This window comes from Nesoenas mayeri (genome assembly GCF_963082525.1).
Source record: "Nesoenas mayeri genome assembly, chromosome: 14".
Lineage (NCBI taxonomy): Eukaryota > Metazoa > Chordata > Aves > Columbiformes > Columbidae > Nesoenas > Nesoenas mayeri.
In genome coordinates, this window is record NC_137556.1 from 3,414,691 (window position 1) to 3,439,908 (window position 25,218).

General features: G+C 45.7%; 1 protein-coding gene across 1 annotated transcript; it reads left to right on the forward strand.

Moving 5' to 3' along the window:
* Positions 1-19,607: 19,607 nt before the first annotated feature.
* Positions 19,608-23,997, forward strand: MSX2 (msh homeobox 2; the record flags this gene model as incomplete). Its single annotated transcript, XM_080353501.1, has 2 exons — positions 19,608-19,962; positions 23,573-23,997. The coding sequence occupies 2 exons, from the start codon at positions 19,608-19,610 to the stop codon at positions 23,995-23,997; spliced, it is 780 nt and encodes a 259-aa protein (XP_080209627.1).
* Positions 23,998-25,218: the final 1,221 nt, after the last annotated feature.

The window sequence follows — 25,218 nt, forward strand, 5'->3', positions numbered from 1 at the left end:
ATTCCCAAGAATGGCTTGGGTCACAAGTTGGCAGGTAATGAGGCACTTTGTGTCCAGGTTTCTTTCTACACCCTCTTTGAATTCATCCCATGGCTTCGGGGAGTACTTTGAAAAGACTGAGAAAGGGGACCACCCTGTCCTTCAGCAGACCCATACATTCCTCAGAACAAACTTGGCCCATGAGCCCAAGAACTGTTCAGAAAAGCAAAAATTAAATATTATTTGCTGCAGCAGGTAGAAGAAAAAAAAATAGTATCATCAAATACTGTGTTCTTCCTAGCAAACAGAGAAATAGGAAAGGAGGACGCAGATGGGGCTTCTGGCCCACTGCATCTCTGCTTCCAGGACACAGCAGGAATGGGAAGCTCACCAGAGGGTTCATGCCGGTGTGTGATCTTTGAGCAACAGCTCCTCTTCTTTACAAACAGTAGCAGCTTGAGACAGATAAGAGCTTTCAGAGATGCAAATATCTCAAATCCGGGGAAACAAAATTGCTTTTAAAATCAGTCATAATCACATACCCATGGTCTCTTCTCTTCTTGGCTCTTGCTATGCACGTATCGAATAGTTTTTTCATAGCTCAACAGATTCTTTGTGTCTCAGAGGCATTGTAGTAGCAGTGGGCAGTGGGTGGCAGGACATCCATGGCCTGTGCCACCCGAAATACCTGCAGGGCAAGGACCATCTACAATCAGGAGAAACCTTTGGTTACTAGAATTCCTTACAGAGCTCCAGGCTCAGAACACTGGCTAGGGAAACTTATTAAAATATTATAAAGTGCTATGGATGGTCACTAAAATCAACACATGGGAACACAGAGTGCAAACATTGATTTCTTTCGGATCATATGGCAGAAAAAAAGAAAAGGAAAAAAAAAAAGGGAAAGAATTTATCAGTAAGAATGACACCAGCATCTTGTTTTCATCTGTAGTTTGTACATCTGATGCTTTGCTGGATGCTGTGCTGATGTACATCAGGCATTCCCTCCTCGCACAGTTAAAGGAAATAAAAAATCTGGCAAAGATTCCTTTGCTATTACTTGATTGTGAATGTAGTAGTAGTATTGTACAGCCTCTGAGGTCAAGGGCGTGAAGATATCAGCATAGAGGCATCAAAGTTGGTGGTTGCATTAGACAACATTGGACGTGTTCATATAAAAACAACCATTGGGATGTTTTCATGCCACGTATGTTTGCATAAGTATCTGTATATATTTATAACCCACCTCTTCTCATAAAGATACAAAGCTGTCTCTCCGGTGATTTACATCGTGTATCTGTAATCTGCTGCAAGGTCAAAGCAGCTGAGCTGAGATCTCTAGAGCTGCTCCAGATTTACACCGGTCTAATAAAGATCAAAATCTGGCCCTGAGTATCACTCTTCCTATTCACAAGGTAATTTTTTTGTTTCTGTTATCTTCTGCTTTCTTACATTCCTGAAGAGTTTTACTGCTAACATACTTGGACTACAAGATTTTCTCTAATCGACTGATCTTGGTCCTTTTTTAAGAAAAGAGAAAGCCGTAGCTGGGTTAAATCACAAAATTGACAGTATTATATGACTAGCAGTATCAGTATCTAAAAACCAATCTGAGTATCTGCCACTGCTGAGCATCTAATTATAATAATCTAATCCAAAAGTTCGTCTTCATTCAAATACTTCACTGTGAAACTAACAGGCTAAATTACTCAGAGGACAGAGGAACGCAGTTCTATCTGCAAACTGCACCTCCAACAGTAGCATTGAACTATGTATATGAGATGAACTTGGCATTATCTTTCAAGAAATTAATAAAAACACCAAGTCTTGATGGATGGTTCTTTATGCATAAAAAAATACAACATAACTGGGGGGTTTCGTTTGTTTGTTTGTTTTAGTGGCATTTTGCTTTTTCTCTGTTGTTAAAGGTGACGCAGAGATCAGCTCGTTGATTCTTCAAGTGGCCAAACATGATTTGGAAACTTTCTGCAGTATTTTTCTTTGAAATCTGAAAGATACCAATCACGTAAATGTGGTCCATGAAGGAGAAGAGGAATCAAAAATCAAAGCTGATCTGCCCACCAGTAAACATAACTCTGTCTGTTATAGGTGACATGCCCAAGGCCCCCAGGAAATCTGTTTCAGCCACAGGTTCAGATTGCCCAGGCTCTGGGAACTCATCTATTCGCTCACCCCTTGTACCATTTAACTCAATCTGAAAAAACACCTATTTGTATTCTAAATGTTATTGGAAGACTATAATGTACTTGACTTTTATACTCCTTGGAAAAGTTTTAAAGAAAAAATTTGACAAATTACCTGCCATACATTATTTGAGAATATTCTGTCCTGTCTCAACATAGGATGATCCTTTCATTTCACTTTTGTATCCTGCCAGTCTGTACATACAGAAGCTAAAAAAAAGTGTGAAAAAGCTAATTGAAAACATAGCCCCTATCAGCACCAGTATCTTAACCATACCTTAACTCATGTCTTTTTCTTCAGTCAGAGTGTTTATGCTTCCACACACCTACTGTGAATGCCAACTGGCTTTAGATGCAAAAATTACCAAAGAAAAAGCAATATAAAAGTTGCAAAAGCATTTTTAGAGAGACTTCCCCCCACCTGAATCTTAGTGAAAGATGTAATGTAAACACTGAGGGAGTTTTTTAAATACCTCAGGGTTTAAAAACCTCAGAGATTCAATACAAAAAAAAAGGAGGGGGGAAGTCAATGAATATACCTTGATACAGTTCCATAGCCAAAGTGGCTGGATCCTTACAGGCTAATGTTCTCAGAGACACGATGAAATAAAAATGTTATCTCCCTTTTAGCTGTAATCTCTGATTAGAACGTTTAATCAATTAGCATTGCTGTTGTCAAAACTTGCTCCCAACAAAGGATGAGAAAAGCTGCCGGAGGGGGATCGCAGCAGCTGGCCAAGTCCAAACCGTGCAGCGAGGTGGGAGACTCGTCCCTGCAAGAAACCTCATGTTTTACTAGGATGCAACACCGACTTTTGTGTCGTGAGATGAGAACACTTATCTTGCATCATTCATCTCAGCATCACCAGCACAATGTCAAATAACCCCCAAAAGAAGAAAAGCTTAATGCCAAGAATCGGAAGTGCCAGATTACACTAAAGAAGGTGCCTTTTTCTTTTCCCCCTTCAGAAAGCAGAGGACTTCTGATCTCTGGAAGGTGGGCTGTTGCCATTTAAAACAAGCGCTACATTTTTAGGGGCCAACTGTGAAAAACTTGCTGCAAGTTTTCCTTGCTCTATGAGTCCCCTGGGGTTCAGTCACTCAGAGCTGCTCGTTACTGCAATTCCAACAAAAATGACAGGAATTCTTTTTTTTTATTTCACTGAGGTTTATTATCTCTCTCATTAATCCGCCCTTTGTGTTACAGAGTTCTCTGAGGTCTTGGACAAGAACAGGATCTCATTGTGCTAAGTACTGTACAAACATATCATGGCTAAAATAAACAGGCAGGAGATCGGGAGACAAAGAGTAGAAGGAAGAAAATACAATTGTTTGCATTTTGTACATGGCAACCCCAGCCCCAGAGAGGTTACTGGACTTACTTACAGCAAGGGACAATGTCCAGGGCTTAAAAATTCACCCATGTTTCCTGTGGGAGAGTATGCAGCATTAACCACAAAATTACCTTTCCTTTCCATCCACCTACCTCCTCATGAAAGCACGGCCTGTCGTGAAATCCTTGATTGTTTCCTGAAATGCAACGGGGTTCCTTATTTGTCTCTGGCCCTTCGTCAAAACCCTCCTCAGAGACTTTTGCTTTGCGGCTCACGAGCCATCTGTAGAGCTTGCCCATCCTCTGCACTAATACCCTGTCTGGACCATTGATTTATTTGAACCATGGACATAGCTTCGATGTGGTGTAATCTTGGTACCTGGCCAGATGGGTATATTAACTATGAATATTTCTTCCTGAGAAATTCAAGTGTGGGTCATGGTAAACAAACGTATTTGAATGGAGATGGTTTATTTGGGGGTAGAGAGGTATGTGGTGGGTTTTCAGAAGACTTTTATATAGGGCTCCTCTAGCAGGTAGCTATAGAAAGTGATCTGCCATTTGGGGACAAGGGAGAAAGTATCTTCTTGCCTTAAAACTGCCGAGTAGCAATCGGTACACTGTAACCCCCAGAGCAAAGGAAAGACAAACCCAGGAATTGTTCTCATGTCAGAGCTGCAGAGCAACAAGATTTAATGTGTTGGGTTTTTTAATGAGTTGCAGAAAGAAATGGACAGTGAGGTGATGAAATTTCCTGAAGTGCTGACAGCCTAAGACATTCTTACTTAGTTATGGGAAATGCTGGAATATGCATGTTAATTGTTATGACTGTTTAGGGTTGTATTCAAGCGTGCAGCGCTCTTGGAAAGAACTCTATTGGTTTCATGTGCACCTTTTTGATGTGGTGTTCATTCCTGAGCCACGACTCCATCTTTTAAGGATTGGAAAAGACAAACAACCACGGCAAATGTGGCAAGAGCAATGATAGAGAGGCCCAGGCTGGATTAAGAGGGGGTCTAGAAGGAGCTCTTACACTTGTGGGAGGTCCTAGGAAAAACAGGAGCAGAGCAATAGCCACCAGGAGCAAAAGCACCGCGCTCTGTACCCCTCACCAGAAGAAGATGACAGCTGTCGTGCTCCTCTTTGCATACAGCATCCAATTTCATGCTTAAAATTACAGCCTAAAAGCTATAGACAGAGACCCACATTATTTCCTGCCACCGTATCACTCACCTCAAAAATTCTTACATGCTAAAAAAAATTAATTAAAGACAACAATATATCTATCAGTAAGACAGGATGAAATACCAGCTATTGCAGTGTCATGGCACAGCGGAGACGGCCGGAGCTCCGGCTTAGGTGGGAGAAGCAGGGCAAGCTTAGAGAGGTGATTAAATGGCAGATCAACTACACGGCAGAATTCTCCAAACATACTTGAAAAGTGACGGCCCCGCAATATTAACCAGACCAGGAGGGATGAATACAGACTGCAGAGAGCACAGGGGGGTCATTCGGCTACTCAAAACACTTCACAACAACAGTTTGTGAAATGAATGGCTGGTTCCTGAAAAAGAATTTGGTAAGTCTAAAACAAAATCCAAAAGGCTATGAGAAATGGGGAATCTGACAGCAGGAATACGCACCATGGTTGGCTTGGCTACTACTTATTTACTGTTTCATTTGTCAGGATTTGTTTAAGGGTCTTTTATTAATTTACAGTCCTCTAATTTCAGCTTGTAAATGTCCAAACAGACAAAGCAACTCTATGAATTGAAGATATTTTTGTATAAATTATGCAAATTGAAAGTCAGGATCCCCCAGATGAGCTGATAATGCTGGAAGAAGCTTTTTCAGAATTAGGAACCCAGAGCAATTGTCAGGAGTGACTCACACTCTGAGTTTTGCAGATCCCTGTGAGAGAGACAACAAACTCCTCCTGAAAATCCAGCACTGCCCCATCCTCATTTTATTCCAGAATATAATCTGTGTAAATCTGAATTTACTGACACGTAACAAGGTTTGAATGACTAAAGAAATAAACTAAATTAAAGCACTTCTGTTGTCAGAGCTGACAATGGATTAATAAAAGAGCCATATTCAAACCTCAGTCCCACGCTTTACTCATTCCTCTAATAACCAAGAGACTGTTGTGTTAGAAAAGGGTGTAATAAGGACATGTTGTCCTAGACGTTGGGTTTCCTAACATTTTGTTAACTGGACACATTTTTGTGGGTTAATAACCTTGCTTGTTTTCTGATGCTTCCATTCAATTGCAAAAGCAGCTGAGAGGGAAAAAAAAGTGCGAAGAAAGATGAGAATAAAAGCCAAGAAAACTGTCTGTGGAAGTGTAGGTGTTTGGACATGATAGCCTTTTGGCAACTTCACATGTTGTGTTGCTTTTCGGTTTTTTTCTAGGTGTTTAAAGAAAAGCAATTACCTCTGTGATGACGCTTAATATGCCAAGATTCAGCCTTGAGCAATTTTTTATGGCTACGTTATAAACTCCAGAAGCTCCGGAGTACACTGGATCCACTGAAAGATGTTCCAGTGTAGCAGTTCTGACAGGAAAACTGTGGCTACGCTGGCATCTGAAAATTCTTGAAAAGAAGACAAATAAGCAAGAAAAAAACCCAGTGGTTTAAGGGGGTGGAAATGTTGCATCATTGGCTAGAGAGGTATAATAAATGGGCTGAGATTCTTTGCCTTTTTGAAGCTTATCTGTGAATTTTAAAGCAGATTTTACCCCCTATGCATTAGTTTCTTTGAACAGCAAGCACGACCTTCACCGAGGGGATGGAAGGAGCAGGAGCGGGGGATGCTGATGGGGTCAGAAAGGGTGGGTTGGCTTTTGCAGCCCCCAGGCAACAGCTCCATACACAGCAGTGGTTTATTCCTGGTCCTGTGCTCAGGCTGGGACAAGGGTTTTTAAAACCAGTTCCCAAAGCTGCAACGTGGACACCTGATACCTCCTGGAGAAGACACCACCACAGAGCTGGAGCCCAACTTCATTCTGGTTAAGAGGCCATTGGAAAAAATACAAGTGGCTTTTGCCTCCGTAACTCCAGAGGTGTCCGGGATGGGTTTCGTTATCGGCACAAGCTGCTGGACAGGGGTGGGTTCCTGGTGTAAATGAGGCAAAACTCAGAATTAACAGTATAAGACTATGAGACGGTTTCCTTTAGAACAAACATATGGTATAAGGAGGATTTTTATATGCATGAATTAATTAACAGGAATAATAATTCACAATGATATATAGAAAAGCGAATAAATGTGCCAGAGCCTGAAGTATGGGAGATATTGGGGGGTTTTCCTGTATTCTGACACCCCCTCCTGGGTTGTAAACCAGGTATAAATGTAAAACCATTGTGCAAAATCAGGGTTAGAACAGAAATTCCTTCATCCCTTCAGTCATGACTGTGACTTTCCCATGTATGTTCCCTGCATATCTTGATCAATATTTTCTCTGGTATTTCAGTAACTGTAAACTGTCATTCTAAGAACCCACAAGTTACAACATAAAATAATGTTTTCAGATATGCTTATGCTGTTTATTTTAAGGATATGTCTGAATGTATCCTTCTAATTGCTTCATGGAAAAACAAGTTTACTTTATGGTTTGAGGGTGTAAGGCTGAGTATCATATTACTCCTGTATTTGTATAAGAGTGACTATTCAAATGGTTGTGATAAGCTACTGAGCCTGATGAGCTACAATTAGATGTTTCCAGAAGCTTTTGCCTTGTCAGTCAGCAGAAGGTGCTACAGATTTTGTACTGAGCTAACTGGAAATTTGTAACATGAAATAGTTGTTAAAATAACGCCCCTTTTCGCAGTATGAAACTATTCACCGTTTGTGTTTTGTTGGGGGATTTTTCCAAAACTTTTGGGATGTTTTAGTATCACTTTTCAAGAAAAATATGTTTAGAAATGTGTTGCAAAGTCATATTTGATACTTTTAAAAAGTTTATAAGCACAGTGCGTGTTAAATTGTGTGTTTGAATACACTTCTATAATTAAAGTAATGAAAAAATCTGTATTTTTTAAGGAGAACAGACTCATTGAAGTCAATCGGCATATGGATACCGACTGGTTTTGTTGTTAAAAAGAATGCAAAATCCAAAATGAAAACTTGGTTTCAGCACTTCCAGAATTTGAAGAAGCAGCATTACAAACCAGCCTGTTCATCAAGGTGCTCTCCCAGCAGTGCAAATGAAGATGCTTATTCAACCTTGCAAACAAAATCCAGGAAGATCCTTTTGGCGTTTGCTATAAAGCCATTATGCAGGTGATTAACCCATTAATTTTCAAATGTGTACGTTGTCAAACATGACAAAACAAACGAGAGGAGGATGAAAGCAAAGTTGCCAATTACGACGTCGTAAGAAGGAGTCAGCCCGGATTTAAGTGACAGACCTTTCTTTTCCCTTTAGGTTAATATTGCTTAAATTGCAGCAAGCAATTTGCCACATATGATGCAAGGTAAATACCACTCATGCAAACTCCATGGAGAATTCTGCTGGCGCAAAGCACTTACAAGTGGCAAGACTGAATCAACCAATTTCAATTGAAATGTGTATTTGCCTGGATATTGCATTTCCTTTGACTTAAAACATAAATTGCCACCAACTCACACAGATCTAGCTTTGGATGTGGGAAATGTGATTCAAAAGTCATTCAATCAAATGGAAGTCAGGGCTCCACAGATTAGTTTCTGTTTCAACCACTGATTTATAAAACTAAAGTTAGACAGTAATGTTTTTATGTTCTCAATTTTGTGTTAACCAGCTTTTAATTTAAGGCTGCATCACTTTAGGAATGGTTTGAGATAGCAGTAGAAGAGGTTCTCTTCCATGTAGTTACTATAAATACATGCATTAATATGGAGAGAGGTGTACACACACATACTTAAGAAAATGTTTGGGATTAGATCTCAAGGGTTTGTATGGGATTGTTGGCTGAAGATATCATTTGGAGAATATAAAGAGAACTTGTCTGGAGGTAACCAGAGAAACTCTGGCACTATCCATCTTTTAACCCATCAGCTTTCTTGAACATAGACAGCAAAGCAACATTTTCAGAGAGTGGCAAATGATTTTTCAACCCATCACTCCAGAGGCACCAAACACACACTGCTCTGAATACCTGGCGTAAATTTTAGGGCTGAAAATAGCAGTGACCATCTTCTGGTGTTCCCCTTTAAACTCAGTTGTGGTTTTCAAGTCTCATTGGTGACCAGCGTTTTTCAGATCCCCATTTTGCTGGTCCAGAAACTTCAGCGGAACAGCAACAACCTACAAACATTTTCTGCTATACTATTACTAACATCTGCACTCAAGTAAACAGAATTTCACTCATCACTCTTCTTTTCCTTTTCTGATTTTTTTTCTTGTACCAAGACATTCACTTTACTTGAATTGTGGAAGTGAAAAAGTTACTGTCATTTGTATTTATACTTTTTTCACTCCTGGCACCACAAATTTTGGGAGGTGGTGGTGAGAATTTTAATTATATAAGATAATTCTTTTAATTTGAAAACTTAATATCCCCCTGTTTATACTTTCTTGCATTCCTGATTTCAAAAAAGAAAGATGCTGTTTGTTTGTTTTACAAAATCCATATTTGGCCTGAACAAGCCCACAGAAGAGCCAATTAATAAAATTACTCAGTGTTTATGCTTCTCCCTAAAGACTGCACAGAGCTAGCAGGAGAATACACACATGGAGGAGTGTCTGTCTCTCTCACATCCAACATTGGATGATCTCATGTTTCTTCTGCTTATTTGTATTGTTGGAAACTATACCTAAAGAAATTTAAAAGAATAAAAGGGGTGGGGGAGCAGGGAAAGAAGAGTCGATTTGCCCTTCTGACTGAGACACATACTCCGTGGTGGTTAGAGAATTCTGCTCTTCCCTCATCTCTATAGGTTCTGTGCTAACTTGTGCTTGTGCCTCCAAGAGAGGACAACCTACAGAAGAGCCAGCCTATAGCCTAGTAGGACTGAAGAGAAACTGTTGGAGGGATAAGAAGTGGAATTGGGTCTGGAGATTTGGGAGCAGCCTTTCTGCTCCTTGTATTGTGAAGCCAGCCCTTCAGTGGAAGTTAAAGTAACCCAATATGAGCTGTGAAACCAGGCTGCAACAAGGGCAGGAGTTAAACAGGGCAGATGCTTCTCTTGGGAGCAGCAGGGAAGGCAGAGAAGAGGCAAGATGGGAGCTCACAGCCTCTCTTTTCACACCTGGGCAGCGCTCCAGCACCTGCTGAATCAAGCCCAGGGCTGGAGGCAGTGTTTAAATCCATTGTGGGGGCAACAGAGGTGAGTGGGGAGACAGTCTGCTCCCTGGCCATGGGCTGCTTGGAAGAGATCCTGAGCACGAGGGAGAGGGGAGAAACTGCCCATATTCCAGGTGTGGTTGCTGCTCCTCATGCCAGCCCATTCCTCCTTGTCCCTTGCCCGTCCTGCAGGCAGGTAGCCAGGCTGAGGAAAGCCAGCTCCAAATCCACGGCACACTTCTGCCAACAGGACCGTGCTGCAGTCAAGGGCGATCAGAGCAGAACAGGCACCAGTCACAGACCATTCCAAACAACTCCTGGGGCTGCCGACAGTGATCTGAGGGAGCGGGCAGCAGACATCGCTTTATACAAGCTTTGTTCCATGTGGACATTTACCACCTTATTCTAATCTCCTTTTTCTTCCCATGCCAAGACCAATGCAAAACCAAAAATGAGCCCTTTGATTTCTTTAGGACGCTTTGGCCCCCATAGCACAAGCTGTGCCTGCAGTGATATTCTGCGCTTGAATCCAAGCACCAGTGGGAATGGTGAAGGTAAATTGAGGACACCTATGCCCTGTGATCTGCTCTGTGCTGTTTGTAGCCTGCAGAAGCTGCTTTTCTTGGCATCCACCACCTTGAAAGAGAACACTTTGCATTTTGCTGCAAACTGGTCCACAGCATGAAAATACACACACACATACCCCCTCCCCAACCTAATTTTACATGTCAGCCTGTTTGCTAGTAAAGAAAAGCAAAGGGATAATCACTAACAGTAATGTTACACCTGCAATAAAAAGTTGCTATGGAGAAAAGTTTCCAGTGTTTCCCAGAAGGCATCAGCAACTTTCATATTTATTGAGTGTAATCTGCCTTTTGCATTATTCTCTTTGAATTCTACCACACCAATAATAACTCTAATCGTACCATTAGCAATTACCTCCTAGGTTTCCTGCCAGTTTATCCCTTACTACTAACTGGTTACTGGCAAGGCATTTTCCCTCTTTTTCCATAATCAAGGATATACTTAATCTTGAACTCTTTGAAACATGACCAAAGAAATAGAAATCTTGCTGAATAAACTAAGAATTTATACTTGTGATAGATGTATTTACATATAGAAGAAAATGTGTAATTTAAAGCACAAATGAAAGTGCAGAGGAGACAAGGTGTTCTTTGTCTTTTCGTTGTTTTCTACAGTAGCACAGAGATGTGTTGCAAATTTAGCTGGTACTGTTTATGCTCCAGTAGGTCTAGTGGGAATTTTGGATTATGCAAAGCCTTTGTTTTCACATTAGACCTGGGGCTGATTCGGGCAGTTGTCTTGAAGTGGATTTAGGTCATGACAAGGTTGGTTTTGTTGGACCTACACTGATAACTATGGACAAGCAGAGCCAATACTAGCACTGCAGACCAAGGCTGACTAAACTATTGATTGCTGTTAGCTCAAGATTTATCCTTCTGCAATGTCAAAAACTGTTAACATAATTTTAAGATCATTTTCTTGGCATATGTGGATCTGGCCCACTCCGTCTCCTCCTCCCCCTGTGCAGTGAGTGGCTCTGGAATCCAAACTGCTACAGATCCAAGTGTTGCCCGTGTTGTTATCTGTTGTGAGCCAAATGAAAATTCATTACTCAGATACTCCTGCATGCTGGAGCTCTGGTTGCTGTCTAAGTCTCAGCGTTGCGACTGAGAGCCATCTGGACTAAATCAAATGAAATAAAACCTCTATTAGCCGAACCTTAAATATCCAGAGCTTGCCATTGTCATGGTCAAACACTCTGATGCTGCAGAAATATCTTTGCTTGGTACAAATCTCTGCTTACCATGTTTCTTCACCATTGTCACTGCTGCTCAGGACACGGACACTGAGCTGGTTGCCCGCGTCCTGAAATATTCGGAACCACATTGTTACGTAGCGCAGTTGTGGAAACTGCACAGTGCCAAGATACTGACAGGATCACGGTCCAGCTACAGACCAAATCCTTAAATACCAAAAGCATCTCTAAGCATAGTGGTCTTGATAGCACCGCTTTGGGAGGGAAAAAATGAAAACAAACAACAACAAAAGTGTTGAAATGACAGTTTGATTTGACTGCATTGGAACTCAGATTTTTGCAGCTGAGGAACTGTGAGGAGTTACTATCCAAGGAACTCTCCAGTGGAAAAAATTGGGATTGTGCAGCCACAAGAAAATGCAGACTCTAAAACAAAAAAACGCACAAAACCTGAGTCGGTGTGTTACATGAAGTAAAACTCCATATAACAGAATACAGTTTCTGGATGGCAAACCCTCTCCGAAAGTGTTCTTTCTGCAGCATCTCTGCAAGCTGCCACCTCAAGTTTTTTCCTTTACCTTGGAGACTATAAATGAAAATGTGTTAAATGTATTTTGCAAGTGCACAGACAAAGATAGTGTTTACATTGGAAAGAGTTCTTTTCCAGTGGGAAACTATGGGGGAAAAAGACTGTAGGATATTTCTAATGACCTTACGTGAGCAACAATGCATGTATGGAAAGAGGGAAAGCTACACTAACAGGAATTGAAGGGCTGTAAATGAGATGGGTTAACGGTTCTTCTCATTTCTGATTTCTGAGAAGCTGTGCAAAATAAAGCTGAAAAATATTTTTGCATGGATTTCAGTTCATAATTTGCTAAATGAATATCCTTCCAACATCTGGTATATTCTAAAGCATGTTTTTCTTCCCTTATTACAACTTTCCATGCAAATATGTATATATACACGAATAAAAACTGTTACGCTTCTTAGAAAAGGCTTGGAGCCGATGCAATCTACAGAGGAATTAGGAGCATCCTAATAAATTTTCCATCTCTGCGTAACATTGCTGGGGCTTTGATGGCGTTCTCTGCAGAGCCAACATCGTCTCCAAATGCAATCAGAGTATTGCAAACCCTGGGAAAGAGGGAAGAAGAAAGGAAAGGAAAGGAAAGGAAAGGAAAGGAAAGGAAAGGAAAGGAAAGGAAAGGAAAGGAAAGGAAAGGAAAGGAAAGGAAAGGAAAGGAAAGGAAAGGAAAGGAAAGGAAAGGAAAGGAAAGGAAAGGAAAGGAAAGGAAAGGAAAGGAAAGGAAAGGAAAGGAAAGGAAAGGAAAGGAAAGGAGAAAAAAAATCCCTGTAACCTTGGAGGACTGGCTGGAATCCGGAGTGGAATGTGCTCTCTCGGGCGCTGGCTGCCCACCCTGCTCCCACCCTGGGTGGAAAGCACCGGGGACGAGCTGGACCGGGCTGGGTGTCGTAGCACGTTTTGGGCTACGGATTTCGGCTCTCTCCAGATTCCCGAGGGGAAGGAACCCCGTGGGTTTGGCAGCAGCCGGCGGGGAGCTCAGAGCCAGCACGGCCGGCCAAGGGCGGTGGAAAAGACACGAGTGGAGAGCGGCGTGTTGGGGCTGCGGCCCCCGGGTGGGGCTGAGCTGAACCCGCTGCTCCCTGAGCCACAGGGCAGCGTCCCGTCGAGAGCATCACTCATCTCGGTCACCGGGCAGAGCTAAATCTAGCCCCAAAACAGCTTTATCAGATTGGTTTGGATCACACACATCCCCCCCCTTCATTCTACCCCCCCCCTTCATTCTACCAAGTAAAAGTCTAAAATATGCTTAATCACATTTCAGTATTTTTCTGGGAAAAAAATAATAGTAATAAAAAAGTAACAATTGGTGAAAAAAATAAGTTTTCTCTAAAGAAATGGTGTTTGAGAAGTGAGGGAGTCAGCCAGATGATCTCACAGAGTCGGGCGCTCTTACAAGCAATTTGTACCAAATCTACGTCTGTGACTCGAAAGCAGTTCATTGAACGGTTAATTGTATCAGCCTGGATAATCAAAAAGAGATGGGCAGCTGCAAACGGCACGATCGCAAAGCTGCGATCATTCAGGGGGCTCGGGATAGATTTGGAAAATAAAGACGGGAAGCTAAGTGGAGAAAAAAAAAAAACTGATAATAGATAATTTTAATTCGATAATTGCATTGAGCATGGGACACCTCTCTACGCTGTACTGCATATATAATAGGATTTTTATAGGACCTCCGTTTGAGCACAGGAGAATTTCGTATATTTCCCATCTATATTTCCTGTATTTATAGAGGGAAGCAAGCAAAACATCGAAAACGAATATGCATTAAAACTCACAAATAAAAATAAAATGCGCACATAAAAATAAATTCAGCTGCTTATTTATATGGGAGATGGGTGTGCATGGGCGGGCTTTGGGAATATTTGGGCGCTTGAATCTAAGTCAGTGGGGGGCACCTTTTAGTTTAGAATTCTCCACACATTATTTTCCGTGCTGGGATGAATCATTCTGATATTTTCATAACCCAGACAAGCAGGAAGGTGTGTGCGATAATTAAAATTCACTGCAGCAAGTTCGATGGAAACCGTTTGCGGACAGGAAGACAGAGGGGGAAAAAAAAGACAGACAGACAGACAGACAGACAGACAGACAGAAAGAAAGAAAGAAAGAAAGAAAGAAAGAAGTTTAGAGGTCATAGGAAAGGAGATCTGCGAAGTCTCGGGGATTTGTGCCGCCTGCTCTGGGGGCGCAGCGGACAGGGGACGCGTCGCTGCGGCCCCAGACGGGGCGGGGGCTTCGGGCCGGCCGGGCGCCCGTCCCTGCTCTTGGCTGGGGTCAAGCCGAAAGTGTTTTGCCCACGTTGTTTTTTCGATGGTGGGTTTTGGATGTCCCGCTGTGGCGGCTCCGAGGGGCACAGCACCAGCAGGTGCCCGGGGTTTCTCTCCTCAGGGCCCAATCCTGCGCTGCTAGGAAGCAGCGCCGGCTGCGCTAACTTGGATGGGAGCATGATCCGGCCCCGATCTCCAGGACAGAACCGGATCCTCTGGGGACCTTGGTCGCCTGAGGGAATCCCCAGTCACTGCACACGGCAACAGGCACCCCCGGAGTCCTGCTCTTCATCGCCTCCGAAAACTAAGTTTCCATCCGATCCTCTTGATTGCGAGCTGTCTGCATGTAAATATAACCTCTCTAACAGCGCTTTCCTCCCCCGAAGCTTTCCCATGTGTTTATTTTAAAAGTTATTACCTCGGAAAAAAAAAATCGTTTTCAGTCCTTAAGGGTAAAACTGTTAACTGCTTTGAGCAGAGAGACATCTGATCTCTCACAACTATCCCCTAGCTCTTGCCAAACAGAATAAATATCTGATCGTAGGTGAAATACCTGCGTAGAGAGAGGGAGAGAACAATCCTCGCCGGGTGGGAAAGGAGACGCTCGTATTATGTAATAATTGCTGTTCATTGTACACTCACTGTCTTAACGAGTGGATGACACCGGTGCGATAAGTAGGAGCCATCGTCGGGTGACACAGAGGGCACTTAAAACGCGTGATTGCACTTACTGTTCATTTCCCCCACCAAACATAATGTAACTTTGCTTAATCGCATCCACCTCCCCTTCGCATCGGGAACCGGGGTGCGCGTCCCGCCGTGCCGGGAAGGCAGAGCCCCCCCACGCCCGGGACGGAGGGACGTGTACCCCCGGGGGTGACCGGAGGATGCTCAGGGGAAGGGATACCCCGCAACCCGCCCGGGAGCGGGTCCGCAGCCAACAGCCATCAGCCAAAACGGCTTCGGAAACAGAGTCCAAAACACTCGAGAGAAGGATCTAGATGGAAGTGTCGATAACCAGACTTGATCGCTCGGATGCTCTGATGTTCAGCTCGTTTTAATTCCTTTCTAGCGTCTGGAGATAAATGCATAATATCCGCTATTAAAACGCCTTTCTCTTGGCTCCAGGTCTCATCTGGAGCAAGGCGATGAGACAAAAATCTCCCAACACATAAAATATTACCTCGGCGTACACCTCGTTTCGGGGTAAAACTTAGACTTGATGCACGCTCTGAATTCTGTTTTCCTGCCTTTCTTTCTAGTCAAATTGGGAGTCTTATCATCCTTTCTTAAAGGACTTCCACACGCCAGCCTCACAGTGGCTCGTTAAAAAACCTCCTCTCTTTAGAAAACTGCTTATTAACCAAATCGACCGTAGAAGGAGGAGGAAATACTTGTGGTGTTGTCCCTCCCGGAGAATAAACTCGTTGCCCACTGCCCGTGGGCGTTTTGTCCCCTCGAGTACTCTGTAAAGGACACGGGCTTGTTCTTTGCGGGGTCTGGGAATATAGAGCATCATTCATGCAGGGAACCAAATGGGTTCCCTCCTGATTAACACCCATGGGGTGGGGGGCAGATGGACCTGGAGAAATCAACCAGCCCACTCCCAAGTCACCAGCGCCAGCTATCACAGCTATCACAGAATTATGCTGTGGCGTGCGGCAGCGGCGATGCTGCCCACGGCCCGACGGCTACGGCAGCGAAGATGCTGCGGCAGTGCCTGCCCGTCGCCTCCCTCCGCCCCCGGGCTGGGAAAGGCGAGGCGGAGGTGGGCCGGGGGGCAGCCTGAAGCTCGGGGCGGGGGGGTTGGAAGGGGGAGGTGGAGCTGGCCGGGACGGGCAGTCGCTGCTGCTGCTGGAGCCGGTCAAACTGCACAGCCACTTCCCCCAGGAGCTTCCCTTTCATCTCCCCGCTCCTGGCGCCTGCAAAACAGCCTCAGTTTGTCTGCAACGTCTCTCCTCCCCCTGCGCTCCCTCCCTCCTCGTCCCACTCCAGCTGAGAGCCCCAGGACCGGGGCGCTTAGAGCCCGCCCCGGCTCACGGGGGCTGATGCTGCCGGAGGCGGGGGAGCGCTTGTGGGGCACCAGAAGGGAGTTAGGGGCTTTCTGGGCATCCTTGTCATGTGGTTGTACACCGTGCGGCGGCTTCTGACGGCGGCTCGGAGTTGGGGGCACACGGGCGTGGGGCTGGGAAACAGCCCCAGGGACGGGCCGTCCCGAAATCCGGGCGGCTCCCGCTGAGCCCCGACCGCCGAGTGCCTGGGACCGCCCTTCCCGGGAGCGGGGTGACACGGGGGACACGAGGGGGGAGCCCGACGCAGGGGAAAGCAACCGGACTCACGGCGGTTCCCCGGACCAGGAGAATTCCCTGGTGCTTTGAGGCTGGGCGGCCGCTCTGAGATCCCTGAGTAGGGAGTAAAGCCTTAATTCCTCACGATGAGCTGACACTGAAGAGGGCAAACACTGTGAGTAAACAACACTGTCAGGCTTTGCTATCCCAGGTGCCCATGTGGCACTCAGGAGCCAGGTAAACTAAGCTGGATGAGCCATCTTCGGCTCTGTGCTTTGCAATGCTGAGAGAAGCATGTTCCTTAGTTCCCCTCCTTCCTCCAGCCTCCCAAAGGATTACAGCACAGAGAAGCCTCCCCAGGCCCACGGGGATGGTGTTCGAGCTTGTGCACCCAGGCCACAGCCAGGCAACTGTGGAGAGAAGCTGCACCCAAGGGACGTGATCGGTGTCACTGTGACCTGCCCTCCTGCAAGCTCTCCTTCCCTAGGCGCCCTTCCAGCGGCCATTGACTTTGGGAGTGCAGTATAATTATCTGTAGCATTTTCAGCAACCCCACAATGGCTTTCCATGGGCAGTGCATTGTTCTTGACACACATACATTGTTCCTTCATGTCCATCAATTCTCATTTACTTGTCATGGTGCAGGAAGCATGGAGAAGGGAAAGGAAGGGGAAAGGGGGGAGAAGAAGGATAAATTCAGCCCCACTGCAGCAGGAGAGTTTGCAAGGCTGGGGCTGGCTGATGGCAGTCCTGCATCTCTCTGCGCGTATCTCCCATCAAAATTATTACCTCTCTGGGAAAGTGACAAATTGAGGATAGCAAGAGCAGCTGGAGAGGCATCAGTTTGTGGGATGAACTATTGTTTTCAGCCCTGGAGAAAAGCCCGAACCAGGGCTCTGTTGCCTGAAATGTTGCAGGCTGCTTCAGCCAGGTTAGTTGGGCTGAAGCAGTGAAAGGCATCCCCTGTCTTCGTAGATCTTGCCTGGCTTTAATCATTAACCCGTCGAGGTCTGCCGTAACACTGCTAGCAATAAATAATGAGTGTGCAACCCCTACTATTAGCCCCACTGATGAGTGGGTTTTGTAACATGGCTTCTGGTACATGTCCTCCCACATGCCTTCCCACAGTGCAATCACATGCCCCTGTCCCAATTTGTGATCCGTGGCACCAGGTGAGATGCTATCAGGGCTGGGGTTGTTCAGGTAGTTGTTTGCTGACCAAGGGGCTTGGATGACCAGGGCTGTAAGGTGTTGGAGGGACCTCTGGGCCCAGCACAGCACACTCAATACAGTCCCATCCTTGAGGTGCTCTCTGGCCTGGTCTGGGCGGAGAAGCATGGCCTAAAGAAAATCCACGCTGAACCAGTTCCTCTCCCAGAATCAGCTCCCAAATTGCCCTCTAGGAAAATGTATAACCACCTAGGCTGTGGAGGGAGTGGGAAGTCATGATTTGTGTTAGCAGGACTGGAGACTTCCAAGACTGCTACATGGAAAGTAAGAGAGTCCAAATCAAGCACAAGAAGAGGTAGTGAAATCCTGCACATTTTGTGGAAGGGATTTAACCAAAAAAAACCACACAGGGAGCAGGGTCCTGGAGCCCCCCGAGACAGAGCCTGCAGCTCCGGCCAAGATGCCCCTGAAGTCAGTGCATGTGGTGAGGAGCTGCAGCACACAGCCCCAGCCCTGGGCAGAGGTACTGCCTCCTTCCCAGAGTATTTTGGGTTTTTTAGAACCTCGGTTATAAACAACAACAAAATGACTCCCAAACTCTGCGTTTCCTGGATGTTTAAAAAAAAAGAGCGAAAGTTGCGGGCAAGCATGAAATAACACCCGGTATAAGATTAAAATAATTATGAAAAGAACAATATCTATTTGCTTTTATCCGCACAGTAATTAGAAATGCTTTTTAAAGGATAGTCTTTATTCATACCACTGGTAGGAAGTCAAAAAGTGAGAGAATCGCTTTCATAGTACCGGTTTGATATGCCTCTTAATTAAGGGCTGAGCGTCCCTAATTTATTAAAGCTCATCTGTTCATCACGTGTGTAATTGACGCTGGAAAAAAATAATAATAATTACAGATCTAACCTTTGCAGAGTGGTTTTCCCCGACTTGGGTCGCGCTGCCGAGGAAACGCAAACAAACCCCCTTTTCGAATGAAAAATGAGCGACGGGGAACAGACACCCGCGTTTCCTCGCCGGGCCGTTTCGCTGAGGGAGGGTCCAGCATCCCGCACCCTGCAACCCTGTGGAAAAGCGCCTCGTTTCTCGGAGACCCAGCCGGGGATCAAGCAGATCCCGGTCCGGGAGGGCTGACGGGGCAGGGGTGCGCCGGTACCCGACGGGGCGGCGGGGCCACGGCTGGGGGAGCCGGGGGTGCCGGGAGGAGCCGGGCCGGCGGCAAGAGAGGAGGCAGAGCCGCGATCTTCTAAAGTTTCCTCTTCGCCTAATCATCAGTCTTAATTATCCCGGCGGCTTTTTTTTTTTTCTTGCTTTGGTATGATTATAGCCCTGGACGGCTCCTTAATAGCACAGCTCCGCTGGCTGCCCGTGTCATTAACTCCTAATTCATTTCGGAGGGGACGGGGGGAGGGGGAGCACCCCAAACAAACACAGCCCCGAAAAAAAAAAACCCGAGGTTTCTCCCCTCCCTCTCGCTCCCGAGCCAATGGTGTGAGTCACACCTCGACGTCAGGCCCCAGCGCGGGCCCTGATTGGCCCACGAGGCGTTTACTCCACTTCCCAAAGGAGGAAAGAGCCGGGGAGCCCCCAGAGGGGGAAAAAGGGGGGCGGCCCCGCAGCGCCTCACTCGCGCAGTCCCCGCGCAGGGCCGGGCAGAGGCGCAGCGCAGCTCCCCGGGCGGCCCCGCTCCTGCCTCGCTCCGCACCCGCGATGGCTTCTCCTTCCAAGGCGAAGGAGGTTTTCTCCTCCGACGAGGAGGGCCCGGCGGCCGGCGCTGAGGAGCACCACAAAGTCAAGGTGTCCAGCTTGCCGTTCAGCGTGGAAGCCCTCATGTCCGACAAGAAACCCCCCAAAGAACTGCCGCTGGCCGCGGCGGGGGGCAGCGCCGACGGGGCGGCCGTGGGCACCTCCAGGAACCTGCTGCTGCCGGGCCACGGCTCCCGGGACGCGCACAGCCCGCCCGGGGCTCTTACAAAAACCTTCGACACCGCTTCGGTCAAATCGGAGAACTCGGAGGACGGCACGTCCTGGATCCAAGAGGCCGGGAGATATTCCCCTCCGCCAAGTGAGTGGCCGGGGAAGCGGGGGCTGCGCGGGGCTGCGCGGCGGCCGGGGAGCGAGGGCGGGCGGGCAGCGCTCCGGCCCCGGGCTCCGAGCGCCGGTCCCCGAGCTGCGCTGCTCCCCGGGTGCCGAAAAGTTCAGAAGCACGCTGGATGTGTACATATATAATACGTTATATATGTATTTATATCTACGTGTGTGTGATTTTTATATGGTTTTTACATATCTGTTCATATATATTTTTATATACATTTATGGAGTTATATATTTACATATATGATAACATATGTGTATATAAACATATAATGCTTTTAAAACCATAGAAAAATCAGGAGCTACCACGGATTAGATCCCTTTGCTCACTCGGCTCACCGGCTGCCAGATCGTACATTTATCCCGTTGCAACGAGAATTGGAGATTCTCCCTGTTCTTTCTCCCTTACACCAAATGTTCTAAAGCAATCTTCTCTGTCTTAAATACTCAGGAACTGTCCCTTCCACCCTTGCGCGCTTTCTACGCGCTGATTCTCGCCGTGGTCTCTCCTGCCTCGGTGCTTGTCAAAGTTTCTCGAACCGGGCCTGACCTCTTTAGCCCCCTGCGATGTCTCTCGACCCCCTCCCCACCGCCTTAGGGACAAGTAATCTGAGGTGACAAGTCACTTCTTAAACCTTTTTACTGTACGAGCCGCGCTGCTGTGTCTGCGCTGAACTGCATTTCGCTTTCGGGGAGATCCCTTAAAAAAATAACTCTTTTTAATAAATTAAAACCCCCAAAATATCTTCAAGAAAAGGTGAAAAAAGTAAGTGATAAACTCTGCCTTCCCATCGCCGAGAGCCTTGGCCGCTGTACACCTGTATTAGCAGATCGATCCTGTCTCCTTCACACATCTCCAACTTCGCTGGTATAAATTAAATGCTCTGCTTTATTTAAGTTAATGACTTTACGGACGCGAACTATTGAGCTGCGCAGTCTCGCAGAATTTGCTCCTGCAATCTAATAATGCAAGAAGGAAGTTTAGCATTATTACAGCTCCTCTTTTATTTGGGACCATCATTTCGATTTGGCTTTCAGCTGCTTCCCTTCCTTTGCGATAACCCCGAATTAGTTTGATTTCTAACTTGCTGGAAGACGGCCCAGGAGAGGAGAAGCAGCCCGTCCATGTCATTCCCTGTGTGGTTCCAGTTTGCGTTTTTCACGTATTCTCAAGTATGCTGGAAAAGCGTGAAGTGTGTGTTCCTACCTGACCCCCTTCTCTAAAACTGCCCTAAACCCCAGACTTAGACAAGGCCCAATTTTCTCAGGGTACTTTTTTTTTTCAATTCGAAATTCCTCCTTTTTCTCTGTTAAAATCGGCGGTTCGTAAGATCTGCACAGTAGCTTTGAAAAGGATTTTAGTAGCTAGGGAGTTCGGGTCCAGTGATTTCGGCAGGTTTGGGGGTGAAAAATGATGATCAGGGAAGGGAAGGACCTTCGGCCTCGATCATCTTCCTGATTTCCCACCTCCCCGGCTCTCGGACCCCTCAGAGCCGGTGTCACAACAAGAGGCAATGACCGGTTCTCCGGCAAGAAGCCCGTCTGTCCGTGGAGGGTTTTGACATAAGAAGCAGCTATTCGGTTTGTTATTACGAATATTACGGGTGGAGCGAACTGGGGGAAAAGCTGTAAAGTTAGATTCTGAGCAGCGCAGAGAGGGAACCGTGTCTTCAAGTGATGATTTTTGCCCGACACTGGCCAGAAAACGGAGAATAAACAGAAATAAGCCCAAAAACCAGCGAAACAAATCACTGCGGCGAGTGTTCGGGGACTGGCGCGGGACAAATGCGATTACAGCGTCGGCGGTGGCGACAGTTCCCGCTCCTTATCAGAGTTTCTCAGTCACTTGGGGGGTGGTGAGGGAAGAAGCCCCTTTACGTTTAGGTGTATTTCGGGGAAAATAGCTGTGCGGGATTTAACTTAAAAGCACGTTTTTGCGGTTTCCCCTGTGCGTAGCAAAAGTCGGGACGTGTCGGGCTGACTCGAAAGCCGAGGAAGGCGCTGGGGAGATCCCCGGAGCCCTTGTTGACCATCTCTCCTGGAAACCCCCTTTTAGGTGTGTTTTTGGGGAACATCACCTCGAGAACAGAAATAGGTTGCGTTTAAAAAGAGAGAGTAGAATGACGGGGTGACCGGTAGTGAATGTGGTATCGATTTAGCGTACTGTGAATTCACTGTAGTTTTTAGGAGTGAACCAAGTGCCACGGTGAGCATCTTAATTATTACAATGCCCCCGTGTGATCCTAAGACATTATTTGACAAGTTGTTTTCTAAGGGGGATTTGTTTATCGCGTTCAGCATCTAGTAGAAGACTAAGAAGATACATTTAATTTTCTCAGCTGTAGCTGTTTTCTCCTTCCCCTTTCTAAACTTTTGAACACTTTCCTCGTGGCATTTTTTTAATTGCATGGTATTCAATTAAACGGCTTCGTGGTCCAGTTTATTAAAAAAAAAAAAAAATAAAAGAAGACAATTAAAAAGGTTCAGAACACACGACCTGCAAACAGTGACAGGCTCTTGAATCAGACACTACAGCATGTATAAAGTTTAGCAGCTGCTTAAGAGGAGTCTGTATGTCATTTTCTGTATCAAGCCGGAGAGACAGGGTCGTTTGTCCTGTGGCCCGGGAGTGATCTGAAACACAGCCAAATATCAAGTTTTTAAAGTCAGCTGTATGCTTTTTAAATTATTCTTTAGATTACAAAATTATTAGTGAAATCCAAAGTGAATCTAGAGACAAGTAAGCAATGTGCCATCGCAGGCAAATGTGCCTGACCTGGTTAAGATTATAAAGCGAGCAAGAAAGGTAGAAGATCTCCTGACTGACTTGTATTGACTACAGATGCTGCAGCTATGGGGTGGGGTTTTTTGTCATAAAAGCCAAATGTTGGCGAAGGAGTGTTCTGCTTTCTTCTTTTTTTTTTTTTTTTGATACGTGCTGGAAAGCAGAAAATAGTTCTTGAAAAGTTAGTAAGCAGAGGGAAAACTTTCTCTTGAAGAAACAATAGCAAGGAAAACGACCAGCTGTCTAAACCACAAAAAAATATCAGACCTACTTTTCGACCTGTCAAAAAAAAAATAGTGTGGACTTGTTAGTCTTGGTGAAGAAATCCTAGAGTGGGGTTTTTCTCTTGCACCACTGTCCTTTTGTGAATGTCCTGCTTTTGCGTATGTGTTTGTCCTGTGCTGTATTGGAGTTACTGCTCCAGTTCTGCAGCTCCCAAGACAGCTGCTCTGTGTGCTCGAGATGTGACCCCTATGATGTGAATCCCAAAGTGATGTGCTGTGTGTGTAGCTGTGAATCCTTCATGCTCTGTTTGCCTACAAGCTGCCCTTTTGAAATCACTGAGGATAAATTCCACTTTCCAGGACATCTGCTGAAGTCCTGTGAACAAAACTTTGGCCAGGAAGAGATTTCCAGAGCCACTTGCAAAGAGATCCGCTGTTTTGAGGGTATCACCTGTTGGGACTTTTCCTTCAGATTCCCCCGCTCCTTGCCCCAGCCCTCAGCAGCAGCACATCCCTCCAGAGCACCCAGGTCTCCCTGCTTTTGTGATAACCGGCCTTTCCCTTCCTTGCAGGACACCTGAGCCCCACTGCCTGCACCCTGAGGAAGCACAAGACGAATAGGAAACCCCGAACCCCATTCACCACTTCCCAGCTGCTGGCTCTGGAGCGCAAGTTCCGCCAGAAGCAGTATCTCTCCATCGCCGAGAGAGCCGAGTTCTCCAGCTCCCTCAACCTCACAGAGACCCAGGTCAAAATCTGGTTCCAGAATCGGAGGGCTAAGGCCAAGAGACTGCAGGAGGCTGAGCTAGAGAAGCTCAAAATGGCAGCGAAGCCCATGTTGCCGTCTGGGTTCAGCCTCCCTTTCCCCATCAACTCTCCCATCCAGGCTGCCTCACTGTATGGAACATCCTACCCTTTTCACAGACCTGTGCTCCCCATCCCGCCTGTTGGACTCTATGCTACTCCTGTTGGATATAGCATGTACCACTTGTCCTAAGAAGATCAAAAAGACGAAGCGACAGTGAGACAGACTTCCTGGTGGATCATGTCCAGCCCTGAGAAGGCAGGACCCCAGCCAGTACTGGCCATTCTTTCTGCACACTTCTATCCGCCACCCTGAGCGTACAGGAGTTTGCGTTAGCAAAGCAAGGCATCCTGTATGCTACGGGTTGGGTGTCTTCCGAGACACTCTGAGAGCTCAGAGTCTGATCCTCAAAGAAAAAAAAAATGTGTAAAAAACAAAGAAAGAAAGAAAAAAAAACATAAACAGGGAAAAAAAAAAAGCATTTGAGCAAATGTAAGTTTTTTGTACAGTGCACATGAAACCAGAATAAAAAGGAATAGGTGAAAAAGCAATTTCATCTTAGGGAGGCAGAGATTTTCTGATGCCTTCTTGATGGGGCCAACACATATTTAAAGTAAGAGGGGTGCATGCCCTAAACCCACACTCTCAAGTGTCATCGCTTAATTATGGGGTCTGGGGGGGGTGGGAAATGAAAAGATCTAATAAAGGTTTGGTTGGTTTTGGTTTTTTTGTTTGTTTTGGTTTGTTTTTTTCTGTTTGTTTTGTTGTTTTGGTCATTGTTTTTGTTTGTTTGTCTTTTGTTTTGTTTTGTTTTCTGTTGTTTTGGTTTGTTTTGGTTTTTTAATAAGAAAACAGAGCCCTTAGCTAAAGACACCATGTAAATAGAAACTAGACCCAGTAGAGTCTGAGCAATGTTTGGAACCAGCAAGTTCCCACATTTCTGGGGGTAGGGAAAATTTTTGCACCCCATACCTTGTCAGATGTTTGCAACAAGGTGAGCATCAGGGGCCCTAAATATAGAGCAACAACTTCATCCACCATTGGCTCCTGTAATGCCTTTGTCTGTATAAACAGCTTCAGCATTTCTAAAGCACTGTGAGGGGAGATAAAGTGCAAGGGAGGGTTATTAGGCAGTCTGGGTCTTTATCTCTTCCTGTTGGCATACTCACAAATTTTTGGCTACAGCCAGGTAATCTTGGCTCTGCAATGTTATTTGAAAACCAGAAGAGAGGGAAGGAAGCTTTCTGGGGAAAGAAGATGTGGGTTGTTTCCAGAGTGGTGGTGAGCAAAGGATTGTTGAACACTTCTGGGAGATGTTTGGGGTTTTTTATTAGTATTTGCATCAGTCTGTATTAAATAGAAGAATGCTCCAAGTCTTCCTCTCCTTCCCTTGCTAAGGATGCCAATGTGACT